This window comes from Camelina sativa, chromosome 5 (assembly GCF_030686135.1).
Source record: "Camelina sativa cultivar CO46 ecotype springtype chromosome 5, ASM3068613v1".
In the NCBI taxonomy this organism is placed as follows: domain Eukaryota; kingdom Viridiplantae; phylum Streptophyta; class Magnoliopsida; order Brassicales; family Brassicaceae; genus Camelina; species Camelina sativa.
This window is the reverse complement of record NC_141884.1, coordinates 4,159,673-4,178,460: the sequence shown is the minus strand read 5'-3', so window position 1 is coordinate 4,178,460 and position 18,788 is coordinate 4,159,673. Positions and strand designations below refer to the sequence as shown.

At 37.7% G+C, this 18,788-nt stretch overlaps 3 protein-coding genes across 6 annotated transcripts; all 3 read left to right on the top strand.

Moving 5' to 3' along the window:
• The first annotated feature begins 62 nt into the window (after nt 1–62).
• LOC104785418 (auxin transporter-like protein 2) lies at nt 63–2,610 on the top strand. 3 transcript variants are annotated; one of them, XM_087513093.1, is made up of 8 exons: nt 63–214; nt 333–374; nt 522–665; nt 761–946; nt 1,042–1,154; nt 1,252–1,533; nt 1,612–1,819; nt 1,945–2,610. In XM_087513093.1, exons 3-8 carry the CDS (start codon nt 531–533, stop codon nt 2,401–2,403), a joined length of 1,383 nt encoding a protein of 460 aa, XP_087369219.1. In that variant the 5' UTR covers nt 63–214; nt 333–374; nt 522–530; the 3' UTR covers nt 2,404–2,610. The 3 variants fall into 3 exon arrangements, with proteins under 3 accessions (XP_087369219.1, XP_087369220.1, XP_087369218.1); XM_087513094.1 differs by having other exon boundaries at nt 80–214; nt 519–665; XM_087513092.1 differs by lacking the exons at nt 63–214; nt 333–374 and having other exon boundaries at nt 513–665.
• Nucleotides 2,611–5,104: 2,494 nt separating this feature from the next.
• On the top strand, nt 5,105–7,268 carry LOC104785417 (uncharacterized). 2 transcript variants are annotated; one of them, XM_010510623.3, is made up of 6 exons: nt 5,105–5,341; nt 5,666–5,708; nt 6,054–6,152; nt 6,253–6,474; nt 6,600–6,750; nt 6,832–7,268. In XM_010510623.3, the coding sequence occupies exons 2-6, from the start codon at nt 5,685–5,687 to the stop codon at nt 7,065–7,067; spliced, it is 732 nt and encodes a 243-aa protein (XP_010508925.1). In that variant the 5' UTR covers nt 5,105–5,341; nt 5,666–5,684; the 3' UTR covers nt 7,068–7,268. The 2 variants fall into 2 exon arrangements, with proteins under 2 accessions (XP_010508925.1, XP_010508929.1); XM_010510627.3 differs by having other exon boundaries at nt 5,129–5,341; nt 6,057–6,152.
• Nucleotides 7,269–9,189: 1,921 nt separating this feature from the next.
• LOC104788861 (DNA-directed RNA polymerase V subunit 1) lies at nt 9,190–18,549 on the top strand. The gene is made up of 18 exons (XM_087513091.1): nt 9,190–9,599; nt 9,987–10,081; nt 10,414–10,540; nt 10,632–10,747; nt 10,854–10,901; nt 11,196–11,360; nt 11,527–11,685; nt 11,778–13,658; nt 13,747–13,922; nt 14,026–14,101; nt 14,215–14,345; nt 14,545–14,699; nt 14,996–15,270; nt 15,397–15,570; nt 15,665–15,805; nt 15,905–17,595; nt 17,723–17,837; nt 17,934–18,549. The coding sequence occupies exons 2-18, from the start codon at nt 9,998–10,000 to the stop codon at nt 18,261–18,263; spliced, it is 5,844 nt and encodes a 1,947-aa protein (XP_087369217.1). The 5' UTR covers nt 9,190–9,599; nt 9,987–9,997; the 3' UTR covers nt 18,264–18,549.
• Nucleotides 18,550–18,788: the final 239 nt, after the last annotated feature.

Below are 18,788 nucleotides of genomic sequence, written 5' to 3'. Positions count from 1 at the left end.
GAATTTACAATTGATGTTACTATAGGTAACAAATATAACAAGAACGGTATCTTTTTATTTTTGTATCTCTCTGATTTTGACCAAAAACAATCATAAAAAAGTAGGAAGTATTTTCAAACCGATACGCTGATAAATCTTTCATTTCCTTACTTAATAATTTCAATTAAGCAAACACAGAGGAATCGAGGATTCTCCCTTCTTTCTTTGTCCAAAGGTACCAAAAAAAGTTTTTTCCCCTCAATTTCTCATTGTTTTGCCCATTTGTCTACGTTTTCTTAATGTAACTTTTATACAAAGTCTTGCTTATAAATGTAGTTAACTTCTTTGTTCAGGTATAAGAAGAAGCACCATTGTTAGTAGACAAGAGTAATTAGGTAACTGTTCTTCACTCTCTCTTCTTACCTTACCTTAGTCACTCATCTTCATATCAAACACCATTTGTAATTAGTTGCATAGAAGATGCAAACTCAAAAAAAAAACAGAGTTTTCAAATCTTTTTTGGTTCTTGATTTATGAAGCAGATTTTGAAGATGTCGATTAAGGGAACAGAAGAGGGAATAATGGAGAATGAGACTGAAGAGAGAGGAGATGAGTCAAGCATGAAGAGCTTTCTATGGCATGGTGGTTCTGTTTATGATGCTTGGTTCAGCTGTGCATCGAACCAGGTTTTAATTTAATCGAATTTTTTACACTAATTAAAACCACTATATTATCGGTCATGTTATGTATTAAACATGTACAATTGTAATTTTGTTGGCAGGTTGCTCAAGTTTTATTGACACTACCTTATTCATTTTCACAAATGGGAATGGCATCAGGTGTAGTTCTACAGATCCTCTATGGTTTTATGGGAAGTTGGACAGCTTATCTCATCAGTGTTCTCTACGTTGAGTACAGAAGCCGAAAAGAGAAACAAAATGTTAACTTCAACAACCATGTCATTCAGGTTCACACTCACAAAACTCTTGAATTCAATCTCCACCGTTAGATATATCTTGATACCGCGATTGTTATATATCTCGTTAAATGCATTAATCGCAGTGGTTCGAAGTGTTAGATGGTTTGCTTGGTCCTTATTGGAAAGCAATTGGATTAACATTCAACTGTACATTTCTTCTCTTTGGTTCTGTTATCCAACTCATCGCTTGTGCAAGGTTGGTTTAAGATCTCAAATTTTTTATTCGATATATATTAAATATAACACCATATTTGATTTCTGATTTTAATCGTATGGGTAACAATAATGGACAGTAACATATATTACATAAACGACAAGCTAGACAAGAGGACATGGACTTACATATTCGGAGCATGTTGTGCAACCACAGTGTTCATACCCTCGTTTCACAACTATAGGATATGGTCCTTTCTTGGTCTTGGAATGACCACTTACACCGCTTGGTACCTCACCATCGCGTCTCTTGTACACGGTCAAGTCGAAGGAGTGACTCATTCCGGTCCAACCAAGTTGGTTCTGTATTTCACAGGAGCCACTAATATATTGTACACTTTTGGTGGCCATGCTGTTACGGTGTGAGTATTCCTAGAAACCTTTATTGTGTATGTTCGCATTTGTTTCACGTTTGACATACAAATCATTCGAATTCACAGAGAGATAATGCATGCAATGTGGAGGCCAAGAAAGTTTAAGTACATATATCTATTGGCTACACTTTATGTCTTCACCTTAACCGTTCCATCGGCTATTTCTGTCTACTGGGCCTTTGGAGATCAGCTTCTCACACATGCTAATGCTTTCTCCCTCCTTCCTAACTCACCGTGGCGTGATGCTGCAGTTATCCTCATGCTCATTCACCAGGTTAGTTTCCAACATTTGTATTTTTTTGGGGTTCAATTCAAAATAAGAGGTCTAAACCAGGATCTACCAAACCGGTTTGGTTTGATTTTTTTGGGGTGATAATCTCTCTAATATAATGCATGCAGTTTATAACATTCGGGTTCGCGTGCACGCCGCTATACTTCGTGTGGGAGAAAGTGATCGGAATGCACGAGACAAATAGTATTTTGCTACGAGCGGTCACAAGATTGCCTGTGGTGATACCGATTTGGTTCTTAGCCATAATCTTCCCTTTCTTTGGTCCCATTAACTCAGCCGTTGGTGCACTTCTAGTCACGTTCACCGTCTACATTATCCCATCACTCGCTCACATCCTCACCTACCGCTCTGCTTATTCCCGACAAAACGCAGCGGAGAAGCCACCGGCAGTGATAGGCGGTTGGAGAGGTGCGTATGTGGTGAACGTGGTTGTGGTCGTTTGGGTGTTGGTGGTTGGTTTTGGGTTAGGAGGATGGGCGAGTATGACTAATTTCATTAAACAAGTTGATACTTTTGGCCTCTTTGCTAAATGTTATCAGTGTCCTCCTCCACGGCCGCATCACTGACATTTGTGCTCCGCCCATTGGACAAGGGAGTGTTTCTGAGCCAACAACAAATTGTTGGGAAATCCACATGAACAATGATTTTTTTTTTTGTTTTAATGATCTTGAAAAGAAAAATAAATGTACTCTTTCCTTTTTTTTTAGTGTTTTATGCACAATGAACTTTAAATTTTCAACTTGAGATATATATATATTTAAAAAGTCTCTACACTCCCAAGTCCCAATTGAATATATAGTTGCTATTGCAACGATAGATTTGTTTAATAATGTTTTCTTTTTTTTTTTTTGGTAAAACAAAGGGAGACAAACCCTCCCTTACTTATTAAACAGAAACAAAATTAAACAGCCACCCATCTCGAAGTTGCAGAACCTCTATTATCCTCCATCCAAACAGACCGAAGGCAGTCCGGACAAGAATCAAACAGCTGCAAGCCAGAAGGATGAGTGAAAGCATAGTTTGCTAACCCGTCCGCAAGACGGTTAGCCTCCCTATACACATGTGTAACCCGGACTGACCAGTCCCTAGAAAGAAAGCCATAGCACAAACGTACTAGGAAGGACAAGGGATGAGTATCCTCAATCCCTGTCTTGAAGAACCCCACCACTAACTCAGAATCAACCTCTAACTCCACATGAGTCAGCCTCTTCTCCCATGCGATATGCAGACCATAGTAGATCCCCCAGAGCTCTGCTAGAGAGGCCGTACAATGGCCTATATTCAGTGCAAAACCCTGAACCCACGTCCCCATACGATCTCGAATAACCCCCCGGCCGTGGCACAACCAGGATTCCCATGAGAGGCACCATCAGTGTTAAGCTTAAACCAGTTCTCCCTAGGCGGAGTCCACGCGATCTGCCTTTCCGCTCGAGCCACGGTGGTTAACGTTCCTCGACCAGTCAGGTTGGCATGATGCACTTCCTTTGCTAGGTTCTTAACAAACTTAACCCTGTCCCTACATTTACTGAGGCCCCCAAAAACATTGTCACACCTCCACTTCCATCCCCACCAAACAGTCATAGCAAATAAAATAGCCCAAGGGACACCATGTCTTATTACCGTGTCTCCCAAGTTCCCTGAAACCCACTCCAGTAGGCTCTGTTCAAAAAACTGACGCCTTCTGTTGAGACTAACAATGCGGCTCCATAGTCCTGACATCGCCGGACAATCACGAAGTACATGAATGATGTTTAATAATGTTTTCTAACCTATAGAATCTTGATACTAGTCACAAATTTCAAATTATTTAGTTTCTTTTGATCTATACGGATAACGAGTTATATTTGATCTATTAGAAACTAGAACAAGTAGGAAAAACCATCTATTAAATATAAAATCACACCCATTCATCTAATCTGTTACACACACAAAAAAAACATAAACGTACTTCTATTTAATCTCAAAACTATCTATTTAATCTCAATTTATATGTCAAACCTTATAATACAATCTTAATTTCTTTCACAGTTGCAAGAAACTTTAGGTGAAATAAAAACCATTAACTAATTATAAATAGTAGTGCCATGTTAATTTAAATTCTTCTAACATTATGATTTAGTACACTTCAGTCCTATACCCACAAAATGAGAATTTTGAGAAATATCCTTTTTACAATACATTTTTTTCCCCAAAAATGTTCGTTTATTTTCAATTATTCCCTTTTCAAAAATGTTCATTTTTTACAAAACCTTTTAGAATATAACATTTTTTATAAAACATTTTAGAATATAATATTCTAAGACATTTATAAAACCTTTAAATATCTATATAAAACTTTATAAAAGAGATATAATTGCAAATAGACAACATATGTGGAAATTTTTTAAAAATAGCTATTAAAATTAATATTTTTGAAATTAAAAAAAAAAAATGGAAGCTTGTTAAGTGATTTTAGTGCACTGGTAAATGGTAAGTTCTTAATGCAAAAGACACCATTACATAAGGGATCGAGTCTCGCTCCCTACGACTGTAGGGATTTGGCTAATGGGCCGGTCTGTTGTGGCCCAATAGTTGACAAAAAAAATGGAGGCTTGATGTAGATCTATAAATACAGTCATTGTAAAGCATAAATGGAAAAAATAATGTAAGAGAAAACCCTAGAAACACTCACCCTATTTTAAATGAATCCAGTATTTTTCATTTTCACTCACGCCACTTCGATGTTTCGTGACAACCGACATCTAAATCATTGAAGAATTTTTCATCGGTAACTCTTATACCTATTCAATTCATTGTAATTCAAAGTAGTTTTAAAAAAATTATCGTCACTTTCGCTTAATAAAAGAACTTTCTCTTCGATCCGTAGAACGTTTCTTATCCGAAATGAATTTTTGTCATAACAAAAAATATCTTCACTACATTTATATATATACACTATTAAAAGCTATTCAATTTACAAAATTTATATAATAATTATCTTCGATTAATAATTTTTTTTTCTCTTCTCGATCCATAGAACATTTTCTACCTGAAATGATCTGAAAATTTGCTCAATATTTATATATATATATATGTGTATATATTTATTTGTTTTATCTTATTTTTGCTAATGTATATAGTATTTGATTTGTCTAAAAATGTCTTTTTTTGGGGACAAATATCTAAGTAAGAAGAATTTGTGGCATGTAAGAGGGTTTATTAAATTTATTCGCAAAACCTGACCGGTAGGTTAGTAGTAGTGTAGTAGTAACCAATAAGAAAATGGTTGACTTGAATGAGAAAACAAATACTATATTACATTATTACTACAGTCTACTTGTTTATTTAAATTTTCTCCACTATTTTTAATTATTAATTTTGATTATTTTTTTGCTTTTAATTCTACAAACTCGTCAAAAAAGAGAAGAAGAAGAAGCATCTTGGGACTTGGGAGACGAAGAGGTGATTGGCGGCTTTTTCTTAAGAATCCTTCCTCCGTCGCACGCCGATTGTATCTTCTCCGCCGTAAGCTCTCTCTTTCCTTATCAAAATCTGTAAGAAACAACCCTATCACATTGTCATCTCTGCTGCGTCATGAAGCTGGTGTTTGTGGGTTTTGTTGTATTTCCCTTCTTTAGGTTTGAAATTTTTAGGACACTTATGATTTATATCTAGTGTTACTGCTTTGGAATTTTGGGGAAAAAGCTGAACTTTATGTTTTGTTTCTTCTTTTGTGCTCCAAGTTTGTTCGTCGACAGTTGATTTTGTTGCATAGGGTTGTAAAAAACAGACCACTGTTTGGTTGATTTTAACCCAAAGACTAATACTTTTGTCCTCCAATGTGTCCAGAAGCTACAGAGGGATACAAATGGCTCCCAGAGGAAGAAGAAAGGTATAAGCTTTACTGTTTTTTTTTTTTTAATTTTAAAATGCAGGGTAGCAAGTAAGGTTATGAACTGTTTAGAAAGTATAGTGGGAAAACGAAGAGAAAAACATAGGCATAGACATTAGGGTAAAATAACTATGGAGATAAAGGAGAGAATTAGTGATTTGATATCTTAGTAGACTCTAATGATTCTCAGAACAGTGAGGTGGTGTTTGTTTCTTTTGTTCAAATGATTCTCAGGGAGAAATAGAAATCATGTCTGATGGGTCTTTCTTCTTGTTTGTTTCCTTCTATGAGTGTCTCTCTTTTCTATGGTTTCATATTGCTACTTTTCTTTCCCCTTTCTTGCAGAAGGCTGGATTGATGCGAGAGGATGCAGCACGAGACCGCATGAGAGATCTTGGGTTTGAGGAGCGTGTCATCACTCAGAGTATTAAGGAATTGCTAGAGGTTTGTTCGTTAGTTTCAGGGTCTCCTTTTTTTTTTCCTTCGTTGATAACATTTACCTTGAAACTTTGAAAATAACGCTTATACCCACTTTGGGTTTCAGGTCTATGGTGAAGACCAATGGTTTTTGATTGAAGATGATAGCTATGCTTCCCTCCTTTCTATTTGTCTTGAAAAGCAAGAGAAAGTAAACCAACAACTGGTTGAGGTACAAGCCAACCAATTGCCTGAGAATCAAATTGAAGAGATGGCTGAGGATCAGAACCAAGAAATAGCTGGGAAAGAACAACCTAACCAACTGGTTCAAGAACAAGAAGAAGAAAATGTGATTTGTTGCTTCATTGTTGTGATTCGTGTTGCTTGCATGATGAGTAACTATTACTGGTTTCTTGAACTTGGTATACCCAGATGCTACTTAACTTGGAGCATGATCCATCTTTTCTAATACAGGAGCAGGAGCAGGTGCAGGACATGGATGTTGAGCATGAAAGAGACCAAGCTCATGAGTTATCAATCACTAGCGAAGCAGTCATAGACCCATCATCTGCAACTTTTCATTTGGGAGAAGCATCAGCAGATTTTGCATTATGTCCTGTTGAAGGTAGTAAAAGCTTTTACTCACTGCCATTAACAATCTCAACACATGAAACATTCTTCTACTGAGGTCGAAATAATTTATTAGGTGTCGAGAATCTTCACTGTGGATGGCTAAGTGAGGAGGAGGAAACAGATGCTGAGGAGGAAGAGACGGATCCGAAGGAGAAGGAGAAGGAGACGGAACCAAAGGAGGATAGTGATGGTGATGATGATGAGATCATTCAACTAACTCCAGAACCTCTTTGTGAAGAACTAAAAGAGCTTCTCATGCAAGTACGTGGGCAGAAGAGGAGGAGGAGAGAAACGAGGTGGGACAAGTAAAGGAATCATGAGCTCGTGTAAGTAGAATTGAAATACATATTAGGAAGCTAAGAAGTAGTAACTACTAAACTCTAGCAAGTTAGTATTGGGGGTAAACAGGTGAAATGACCCATCTTGGCATCTTTGGGTGGGTCTTCTTGAGATATTATTGGGTTTTAATATAAGTAATTGATGAACTTGAAATGCAAATTTTCTTTATCACTTACTTGTATCAGTACCAATATTATATCCTGAAACCCACTTATCCAAAGTCGAAACCATTTCATCAACATCTATACTCTATAGTAAAAGTAGTAAACCGAATAGCCTTAAAATTTGGACCAAATCTGAAAGTCGGTTTAATTGCAAAGATCCCTTCTAGGTATATGCAAAAGAACCAAAATCAATAGGAGCTTAAAATTCATAATACTTGATTTTTTATTTTCACAAATAAACGTTAACGCATTTTATTTCGTTAGTGGTCAGCCGTTCAATGTTTTTTTCTTCCTTTTTTTTTTTTTTAAGAACAAATGAAATTTTTGGCTAACACATTAGATGACAATTTTGGGTCGAGTGAATAAAGCATTTTATTTCGTTAGTAAGCACAAGTGGTCAGCCGTTCAATGTTTTTTTCTTCCTTTCTTTTTTCTTTTTAAAGAATTCAATGAAATTTTTGATCACTTCCATTTATTATAAAAGTTGGAAGTAAGTGAACGGCTGACCACTTGTTGTGATTATTAACGAAATAAAATGTATCCTTCACTCAATCCAAACTTGTCATCTAATGTGTTAGTCAAACTACAATATATTGCATTAACGTTTATTTGTGAAAAAAAATTCAGTTTGTCAAACTATATTGCATTAAGAGAATTTTATGAGTTTACCATATTCAAAATTGATTATTTTTAGATGTACCACATTGCAAAACACCTTTTAAAAACTACCATACATTTATTTAAAAATGACCATTATAACTCTCCCACTTGTTTATTTTGCAAAAACATAGAAAAGTGTCTTTAATTATTGTCTATAAAGTTTGTCATTTAGCTATTTGTCTTTTTATATAAGTTCCTCTTTCTAATATAGATTCATTTTACTTATACACATGATATTTACAACCTATTACATGTAGGTCAGTTTGGTCATTTTCTCTTCCTGTTATGGTATATCAGAAAATGTGTTTTCAATTGTGGTAGAACTCAGAAAGTTTGAAAGCAAATGTGGTAGATTTTACAAAATTCCCTTGCATTAACGTTTATTATTCCAAGTTTCAATCTTAACACTAATTTAGAAAAAACATATTTTCAAATAACACTATATTTTCAACCTAAAATAGAGTGATAAATTTGGAATAATATCAGTTTAACATTTTCCTTTTATCTACATAATAAATATTGAAATGTATAATGTATGTTTTGCTTCTACAATAGCAAAGCTTTATGTTTAATTATATACTTAAATATAACTAGTTATCTAGTTAATTTTCTACTTAAAGAATTAGTTTATTTAGTTAATTAAAAAAATCCCTTACATGAGATGAACATATAATGACACAATTATTATTAGCATTTTTGATTTTTTTATCTACAAAATTAATCCACACATTTGTTACCGGTTTTTCAGGTAACCAATTTTTTTTTTTTTTTCTAACACGTTGCTCCCGCCAGATTCTAATCGGATCAAACATAGCGTGTTGTAAACGGAAATGTAATTGTGTTTGTTACCGTTTTTTTAGTATAAAATAATCTTTATCTACTTAAAACATCGTTTCCGCTCATTAAACACACCGTGTTGCAAATGGAAACACTTATTTATGGCGATCGATTTATCTTTTAACACGTCGTTCCCGCCAGATTCTAATCGAATTAAACATAGCATGTTGTAAACAAAAAACGCAATTGTTACAGTTTTTTCAAATATAAAATAATTTTTATCTACTTAAAACATCGTTTCCGCTCATCAAATATACCGTGTTGCAAATTGAAATACTTATTTATGGCGATCGATTAAAATAGATAATAGCGAGACTAAATCCAAAAAAAAAAGAGAGTCAATTGTAGAATTTACACTATATCTTTTATTTGACTACAAAATTTGTGGTTTTGCAATCCTTTATTCTTCTAGATTTTTTTTGTCAAAATATGATCTTGTATTTGGAAAGATATTTGTTTAATCATTTTATCACCATAATTGCATTTTCCCCAAGTGTGACAAAGAAAGAGTAGAGAAAATAAAATTGACATCTTTAGGTAACTGAAAAATTTCCCCCTTTGCATGCAATTTTGGGTTTATAAAGACGGAAGCTTGGAGAGACTGAAGAACAAAAAGATTTTGGGAGAGAGCAGTGTCACTCAAAACCTTCCTTCTCTCGCAATTTCTTCTTTCTGGGTCTCTCTCTCTCAGCTCCGCCATTTTCACTCTCTCTCTCTCACTCAGATTCTCCCCTCTTCTTCGCCTGCGAAAACCCTCGTCTCCCCGACCCGTTGTTTCGTTTGTTCTCCGGGTTCAGGAACCAAACCGGGTCAAATCCTCTGTTGAATCTTCGATTCTTAGGTATTTCTTCTTACCCAACTCGTTTCTTTCGTTGTTTACTGGGAAAACAAAGCTGGATCATGACTCCGTTGAGTGTGTGTTTTTGGGGGTTTTGTGGGTTTGTTGTGGTTTCAAATGTAGGTTTGAAATTTCGGTTTTTTTGGTTTGCTATGTGTTACTACTGCTTCGATTTTGTGTAAGCGAGTGGAAAAATTGTTTCTTTTCCAGATTTGAGAAGTTGTTCTTCGATTTTTGTTTTTTTGTTTTTTTTGTTCAAAGACTCGATTTTTATTTGGAAATTTATGGGTTTTCTCAAGTTAAAGAGCTCAAAATGTCTTTGTTTCTCTGTTTGCTTTACATCTGCCAACTGCTAACTCGGTTTTGTTTGTGTTTGGTTTCAATTTTTAGGGTTTTGTGTCATGGAGGAAGGATCTTCTTCATCAGAAATTCAAGAAGGAGAGATTGTTGGAATCACATTTGCTCTTGCGAGTAACCATGAGATTGTAAGTTATAAGAGTTATACTCTCTGGACTTGATCCATTTTGTTCTGCATCTTTATACCTACCCTCCGTGGATTTGATGAATGTGGTTCCAAGAGTGATAAAAAGTTGCATGTACGGCTTTGTTCATCATGAGTTTTATCAGAACTAAGGATTGCGAATAGCCAAAACCCTCTATGTTTTGGTTATGCTTGCCACTAAATTCATGAATTTTAGTATAATCCTACTCAGCTCTGTGTAATGCTAAGTGCTACACTTTTGCATATATATGTTGTTCTGCGATATATCCTCTGCCACTCTACTATTTCTCACTGGACTTTAATTCTTTGTTGCAGTGTGTAGCATCGATTAGTGAATCTTCAATCAATCATGCCAGTCAACTCTCTAACCCCTTCTTGGGGTTGCCTCTGGAGTTTGGCAGGTGTGAATCGTGCGGTGCGACAGAGCCAGATAAATGTGAAGGTAATCCAGTTCTGTATTTCCTATATTTTTCTTCTGCCATTGTTTGTTGGAATACTTCTTCAGGTATCGATCTTTGTTTCTACATCTTCAGGTCATTTTGGTTATATTCAGCTTCCAGTGCCAATATACCATCCTGCTCATGTTAATGAACTGAAACAAATGCTGAGCCTTCTGTGCTTGAAATGTCTGAAGATAAAGAAGGCAAAGGTATTACCTCGTTGAGTTTTCTTAAAGTCCATGTGATATGATTTTGTAAAATCTTTCATAAACCATATAAAATCTCGACCAATGTTTTTCACCTTTTTGAGTACAGAGCACAAGTGGTGGTCTGGCGGAGCGCTTATTAGGTGTCTGTTGTGAGGTGAGTAATGCCATATACATTCTGATTGTTTCCTTTTACCTGAAAAGGAAGTTGATAAATGTTTCTTATGGGACCATATACATTCTGATTGTTCAGCATTTAGTTAGTTGTCCAAGTTTTCCGTCAAATCTATATAGTAATTGTGCTTCTTTTGATCCATTCAATGAAAGTAACAATAATTAATTATCGCGAAGCAGTAGTTATTGGTATTTTTGTGGCACCATGAAACATTAACTGGTTATATGTATTATTGCTGAACGTCTTGGATTTTTAACTGCTGAGTTATTGTATTAGGAAGCTTCAAACATCTCAATCAGAGATAGATCATCGGATGGGGCCTCATATCTAGAACTGAAGCTCCCATCTAGGTCAAGACTGCAGGCGGGTTGCTGGAATTTCCTGGAAAGATATGGTTACCGCTATGGAAGCAACTATACGCGGCCCCTGCTGGCAAGAGAGGTTTTTACTTTCTTCTTCGTGCTTATGTTTCTGTTTATTTAGGATTTTATGGTTACATTCTTTTTGTTTGTTTAAATTCATTCTCTATTTTAAAGATGTTTTGTCTCTGGAAACTGATGATTATGTTCTTTCCGTGTCCTTTTCCATATGCTGGGAAAACAAATAGGTAAAGGAAATTCTAAAACGGATCCCTGAAGAAACAAAAAAGAAACTCACAGCAAAGGGACATATTCCTCAAGAAGGATACATATTAGAATATCTTCCAGTCCCGCCTAACTGTTTGTCAGTGCCAGATGTTTCTGATGGTTTCAGCTCCATGTCAGTGGTAAGCCAGTTGACACTAAAATCCTGTGTTGAGTTTATTGAATGCTTTGGATTATGTTGTAACTCCTGGATTTGTGTCATTCTTTTTTCCAGGATCCTTCCAGAATTGAGCTAAAAGACGTTCTTAAGAAAGTGATAGCCATAACAAGCTCTAGGTCTGGCGAGACAAACTTTGAGTCGCATCTAGCTGAAGCCAATGGAATGTTTAGAGTGGTGGATACCTATCTGCAGGTTAGGGGTACTGCCAAAGCAACAAGAAACATTGACATGAGATACGGGGTGTCTAAGATCTCGGATAGTTCATCTTCAAAAGCTTGGACAGAAAAAATGAGAACACTTTTCATCCGAAAGGGTTCAGGTTTCTCTTCCCGTAGCGTCATCACTGGAGATGCGTACAGAGATGTGAATGAGGTAGGCATCCCAATTGAAATTGCGCAGAGAATCACTTTTGAGGAAAGGGTTAGTGTCCACAACATAAGTTATCTACAGGAGTTAGTAGACAACAAGTTGTGTTTGAGTTATACTCAAGGTTCTACGACCTATTCTTTAAGGGATGGAGCCAAGGATCACACTGTGCTTAAACCTGGGCAGGTTGTTCATCGCAAGGTCATGGATGGGGATGTTGTGTTTATCAACCGACCCCCGACGACACATAAGCATTCTCTTCAAGCGCTTCGGGTGTATGTTCATGAAGATAACACCGTGAAGATTAACCCTCTGATGTGTAGTCCCCTCAGTGCTGATTTTGATGGTGATTGTGTCCATCTGTTCTACCCACAGTCACTTAGTGCTAAGGCAGAGGTTATGGAGCTCTTCTCTGTGGAGAAGCAACTGCTTAGCTCCCATACTGGACAGCTGATTTTGCAGATGGGTTGTGATTCTTTACTATCTTTGAGGGTTTTGCTGGAGCGGGTGTTTCTGGACAAGGCAACTGCTCAACAGTTAGCTATGTATGGCTCTCTGTCTCTGCCACCACCAGCACTAAGGAAGTCCAGTAAATCTGGCCCAGCTTGGACAGTTTTTCAGATTCTACAGCTTGCCTTTCCAGAGCGTCTGACCTGCAAAGGTGACAGATTCATGGTTGATGGAAGTGATTTGCTGAGGTTTGATTTCGGGGTTGATGCGATGGCATCCATCATCAATGGCATTGTAACTTCAATCTTTCTGGAGAAGGGTCCAAAGGAGGCACTTGGATTCTTCGATTCGCTACAACCTCTTTTGATGGAAAGTCTTTTTGCTGAGGGGTTTAGTGTAAGTTTGGAAGACTTATCCATGTCTAGGGCAGACATGGATGTGATTCACAACCTAATAATCCGGGAGATTTCACCCATGGTGTCTCGGTTGAGATTATCATATGAAGATGAATTGCAACTAGAGAACAGCATCCACAAAGTGAAGGAAGTGGCTGCTAACTTTATGCTGAAGTCATATTCCATGCGGAACTTGATCGACATCAAGAGTAACTCAGCAATCAACAAGCTGGTGCAGCAGACAGGCTTCTTGGGTCTTCAGCTTTCTGACAAGAAGAAATTCTACACGAAGACTCTGGTAGAGGACATGGCTCTCTTTTGTAAGAGAAAGTACGGCAGGATTTCTTCATCTGGCGATTTTGGAATAGTGAAGGGCTGCTTCTTTCATGGGCTGGATCCATATGAAGAGATGGCTCATTCAATTGCAGCAAGGGAGGTTATTGTTCGCTCTTCAAGGGGGTTAGCTGAGCCTGGAACTCTCTTTAAGAATCTGATGGCTGTTCTTCGGGATATCGTGATTACAAACGATGGAACTGTAAGAAACACCTGTAGTAACTCAGTCATCCAGTTCAAATATGGAGTTGATTCTGAACATGGACATCAAGGTCTTTTTGAGGCGGGAGAACCTGTTGGAGTATTGGCAGCTACTGCCATGTCAAATCCTGCGTATAAGGCAGTGCTTGATTCCACTCCAAATAGTAATTCATCATGGGAGCTAATGAAGGTATAGCAATATCAAAGCTGCCTCCTTAATACAGCTTTGATCATCTGTATTGTTGTATAATTGTGTTCTGTATTTGTCTTTTTCCCAGGAAGTTCTGCTCTGCAAAGTCAATTTCCAAAACACTACTAATGATCGGCGCGTAATCCTATATTTAAATGAATGCCATTGTGGAAAAAGGTTTTGCCAGGAAAATGCTGCTTACACAGTCAGGAACAAGCTGAAGAAAGTTAGTCTTAAAGATACTGCAGTGGAATTCCTCGTCGAGTAAGAATTGGGTTTTACTTTCGTATGTTGCTTTGTTAATTTTTGTTTTTTTTCGGTTTTACTAAACCTCTTTGCAATCTGGTTTCTGTTTACTTGCATGCAGATACAGAAAGCAACAAACTATATCAGAAATTTTTGGAATTGATTCATGCCTACATGGCCATATTCATCTTAATAAGGTTTGAATTCTGGTTCTTTTACTGTTGAATATTTATGGAAGCCTTTACCTGTCATAGAAACACTTTACTATTATCCTTTTCTTGCTGTGTAATTGGTGTTTTTGGTTTACTAGACATTGTTGCAAGATTGGAACATCAGTATGCAGGATGTCCTTCAAAAGTGTGAGGATGTAATCAATTCACTTGGACAAAAGAAAAAGAAGAAAGCTACTGACGACTTCAAGAGAACAAGTTTGTCTGTCAGGTTTGTACAATGATTCGCTTTTCCTCTGAATGTCGTCTTTTGTTGAATGTTATGCATAGTTTTTCCAGAAGCAAGTCTGATGTTGATTTCTAGGTTTCCAGTTATTTTCTTCCCATTTTGTTCTTTCATATCATTATGTCTACATGTTTAACTTTATTTTCTGTTACCTGATTGTAATTATCTATTCTCCAATGAACAGTGAGTGCTGCTCTTTCCGAGATCCTTGTGGGAGCAAAGATTCAGATATGCCTTGTTTGATGTTCTCCTACAATGCCACCGATCCTGATCTAGAAAGAATTCTTGATATTCTTTGCAATACAATTTACCCGGTTCTGCTGGATACAGTGATCAAAGGTACTTGAATAACACTTTCATTTTTGTTTATTTCTCTTGTTTCCGTACCAGTCGGTTTCTTCTTTGATGGGGGTGCAGTGTATATGATTGAGTCTTCCTTTCAAAATTTTCTAGTTATATGGCTTGCAAAATTTGTTATTTGCCAGAAGTTTAATGAACCAAAATATTTCTCAACTAGTCTGATTGATTTGTCCTCCAAGTTGTGATCGAAATTCTGTGCTATTAAGAAAGACTATGTTCTAGTAAGATTTCTAGATAAATGTTTTTGATCATACTCCTGTATCTAAACTGAGCAGGTGATCCACGGATTTGCTCAGCAAATATAATCTGGCATAGTTCAGACATGACAACGTGGATCCGGAATCGTCATGCATCCCGCCGGGGGGAATGGGTTTTGGATGTCACTGTTGAAAAATCTGCTGTCAAGCAAAGTGGTGATGCATGGAGGGTTGTGATAGACTCATGTCTTTCAGTGCTTCATCTGATAGACACAAAACGGTCAATCCCTTATTCTATAAAGCAAGTCCAAGAATTGCTTGGGTTATCCTGTGCTTTTGAACAAGCAGTACAGGTACTTAATAACTTACGACGTGATCCGTGCACTGGATGATACTTCTGACATATTATATGTTTGGTATCATGTTTGTTCATTGTTTGTTTAACGAAGTTAAATTTAAGATGTTGATTTGATCTGCAGCGTCTATCAGCTTCAGTGAGAATGGTCTCCAGAGGAGTCTTGAAAGAACACATCATTCTCCTAGCAAACAACATGACTTGTTCAGGGAATATGTTGGGTTTCAATTCTGGAGGTTACAAAGCTTTGACCCGATCCTTAAACATTAAGGCTCCATTCACAGAAGCAACTCTGATTGTTAGTAGTTCGATCCTTAATTGTCTAGTACAAATTATTTTGTAAGGCTTTATACTGGCTCCATGTTAACAGGAATTACTTTTTGTGCTTTTAGACACCAAAAAGATGTTTTGAGAAAGCGGCTGAGAAATGTCATAAAGATTCTCTATCAACAGTCGTTGGGTCTTGTTCTTGGGGAAAACGCGTGGATGTTGGTACAGGTTCACAGTTTGAGCTTCTATGGAACCAAAAAGAGGTATACATTCTCACTGGGAATCATATACCAATTGACTGAGGTTTTCTCATATAAGGTTGTTATGCAATTTGATGTAATTTGTTGTCAACCTATCTCCAGACTGGTCTAGATGATCAAGAAGAAACAGATGTGTACGGCTTCCTCCAAATGGTCAGATCCACGACAAATACAGATGCATATGTGTCTTCCCCTGGTTTTGATGTTACAGAGGAAGAAATGGCTGAATGGGCTGAATCGCCGGAGCGAGACTCTGCCCTTGGAGAGCCTAAATTTGAGGACAGTGCCGAGTTCCAAACTATATATGAAGAAGGCCAGCCATCAGGATCGAACTGGGAGAAAAGTTCTTCGTGGGATAAAGGTTGCAGTGGTGGCTCAGAATGGGGATTCTCAAGAAATACAGGTGGTGAGGCAGACCCGGAGTCTAACTGGGAAAAGACTACAAATGTTGAGAAGGAAGATGCCTTGTCTGGTTGGAACACTAAAAAAGATGCTCAAGAATCTTCCAAGTCAGAATCCAACTGGGAGAAAAGTTCTTCGTGGGATAATGGTTGCAGTGGTGGCCCAGAATGGGGAGTCTCAAAAAACACAGGGGGTGAGGCAGACCCGGAGTCTAATTGGGAAAAGACTACACATGTTGAGAAGGAAGATGCTTGGTCTGGTTGGAACACTAAAAAAGATGCTCAAGAATCTTCCAAGTCAGATTCAGGGGGTGCTTGGGGCTTAAAGACAAACGATGATGATGCAAATACAACACCAAACTGGGGAACAAGACCAGCTCATACAGATTCTATTGTCCCAGAAAATACTGAGCCGTCTTCTGACGATTGGGGACTCAAATCTGTTTCAGAAAAATCTTGGGAGAAAAAGAACTGGGGAACTGAATCAGCTCCTGCTGCATGGGGTTCAACAGATGCTGCTGTTTGGGGTTCTAGTAGCAAAATGAACTCGGAAACTGAATCAGATGCTGCTGCTTGGGGTTCTAAGGACAAAAAGAATTCTTACATTGGGTCAGGTGCTGGTGTTTTGGGTCCCTGGAACAAAAAGAGCTTGGAAACTGAGTCAGATAGTGCTACTTGGGGTTCTAGTGACAAAACTAAATCAGGTGCTGCTGCATGGAGTTCTAGGGACAGAAAAAACATGGAAACTGACTCGGAACCTGATGCTTGGGGTTCCCAGGTCAAAAAGAAATCTGACACTGAGTCAGGTCCTGCTGCTTGGGGTGCTTGGGACACAAAGAAATCGGAAACTGACTTAGGTCTTGCTGGTTGGGGTACCGGGGACAAAAAGAATTCTGAAACTGAATCAGGTCCTGCTGCTTGGGGTGCTTGGGACACAAAGAAATCGGAAACTGAATCAGGTCTTGCTGGTTGGGGTACCGGGGACAAAAAGAATTCTGAAACTGAATCAGGTCCTGCTGCTTGGGGTGCTTGGGGACAGCCAAGTCCCACTGCAGCAGACAATGATACCAATGAAGATGATGGAAATCCGTGGGTTTCCTTGAAGGAGACCAAAAGTAGAGAGAATGATGTTAAGGAGAGAATTCAGTGGGGAAATCCAGCCAAGAAATTTCCATCTAATGGCTCACATGGTAGCTGGTCCAATGGTGGTGGTGCAGACTGGAAAGGAAAAAGGAACCATACTCCTAGGCCACCTAGATCTGAGGATAATTTGGCTCCCATGTTTACAGCAACGAGACAGCGCTTGGACTCATTCACCTCTGAGGAGCAAGAGCTTCTCTCAGATGTTGAGCCAGTCATGAGGACTCTCAGGAAAATAATGCATCTGTCTGGGTATGCCTTTCTAGTTCTTAAGCTCAGTCTATCCAATATCCAGTATTATGTACAATTATTATGCTGTTTCGCATTTCCGTATACTTGTTATGCTTCATCTTTCTAAAACTGTGTTCTTTCAATGAAGGTACCCTGATGGAGACCCAATTTCTGATGATGACAAGACGTTTGTCCTGGAGAAGATTTTGAACTTCCATCCCGAAAAAGAGAAAAAGCTCGGCTCCGGTGTTGATTTCATCACGGTAACCAGGATGCTCGATTACAAATTTAGCTTCTCTTTTGAATCTTACTTCGCCTTATGTCTCTGATGTGAAATTTTTGGTTAAACAACAATGTAGGTTGATAAGCACACCACATTCTCAGATAGCAGGTGCTTCTTTGTTGTTTCAACTGATGGGACCAAACAGGACTTTTCATACAGAAAATCCCTAAACAACTATTTGATGACGACATACCCTGACCGCGCTGAAGAATTCATAGACAAATACTTTCCGAAACCTCGGCAGACTCAAGCTCAGTCTCCATCTCAGACTCAGGCTCATTCTCCATCTCAGACTCAGGCTCAGTCTCAGTCTTCGTCTCAGAATCAGACTCAGACTCCATCTCCGTCTCAGACTCAGGCTCAATCTCCCTCTCAGACTCAGTCCCCGTCCCAGACTCAGACATAAACTCTTTCTGACTTGACAACAAAAGAAGGTATGGTTCATTTTGCTAAACCATTCAGTCTCCACTGTTTTGTTTTGAGATGTACATAAAGAGTGGAGCGAATGGCGGTTTCTATTTATCATAAAAAAGACTCTGATGTGAAGTGCAAAACAATGTATAAATGCAGTTCTCTAGTTTCTCCTAAAATCAGGTCTAGGTTTCGGTGACTGGTTAAGTTTTAAAGTGTAGCGGCATTGTAATGATGTTTGACTTTGACATATTTTATTTATTGAGCAATGCATTTGCAAATCTCATTTGCTTCTTTTAATTTTGAAGTTTAAATCACCAAAGCCATTACCTTATAAATAGTTTAAAGACATCATTCGTTAATACCAAACTTGAAGTAAAAGAGAAATTACACTTTATTCGGAGGATTGATAAGTTGTTTAAATACATTCTTCTTTTCTTTCTTTTTTTGTTCACCAAATACATTCATATGAACATGCTTTACGGTGGCCAAAACCATATATTCTCCCTAGACAACGTTT

What these genes read in the sequence shown, in the direction of transcription:
- LOC104785418 (XM_087513092.1), top strand. Translation starts at nt 513, where the DNA reads ATGAAGCAGATTTTGAAGATGTCGATTAAGGGAACAGAAGAGGGAATA. An exon ending in CAACTCATCGCTTGTGCAAG is followed by an intron (nt 1,155 to 1,251) that starts GTTGGTTTAAGA and finishes AATAATGGACAG; the next exon opens with TAACATATATTACATAAACG. An exon ending in GGTGGCCATGCTGTTACGGT is followed by an intron (nt 1,534 to 1,611) that starts GTGAGTATTCCT and finishes TCGAATTCACAG; the next exon opens with AGAGATAATGCATGCAATGT.
- LOC104785417 (XM_010510623.3), top strand. Translation starts at nt 5,685, where the DNA reads ATGGCTCCCAGAGGAAGAAGAAAG. An exon ending in GTATTAAGGAATTGCTAGAG is followed by an intron (nt 6,153 to 6,252) that starts GTTTGTTCGTTA and finishes TTTGGGTTTCAG; the next exon opens with GTCTATGGTGAAGACCAATG. An exon ending in AAGAACAAGAAGAAGAAAAT is followed by an intron (nt 6,475 to 6,599) that starts GTGATTTGTTGC and finishes TTTCTAATACAG; the next exon opens with GAGCAGGAGCAGGTGCAGGA.
- LOC104788861 (XM_087513091.1), top strand. Translation starts at nt 9,998, where the DNA reads ATGGAGGAAGGATCTTCTTCATCAGAAATTCAAGAAGGAGAGATTGTT. An exon ending in AGAGCCAGATAAATGTGAAG is followed by an intron (nt 10,541 to 10,631) that starts GTAATCCAGTTC and finishes CTACATCTTCAG; the next exon opens with GTCATTTTGGTTATATTCAG. An exon ending in GCAGTGGAATTCCTCGTCGA is followed by an intron (nt 13,923 to 14,025) that starts GTAAGAATTGGG and finishes ACTTGCATGCAG; the next exon opens with ATACAGAAAGCAACAAACTA.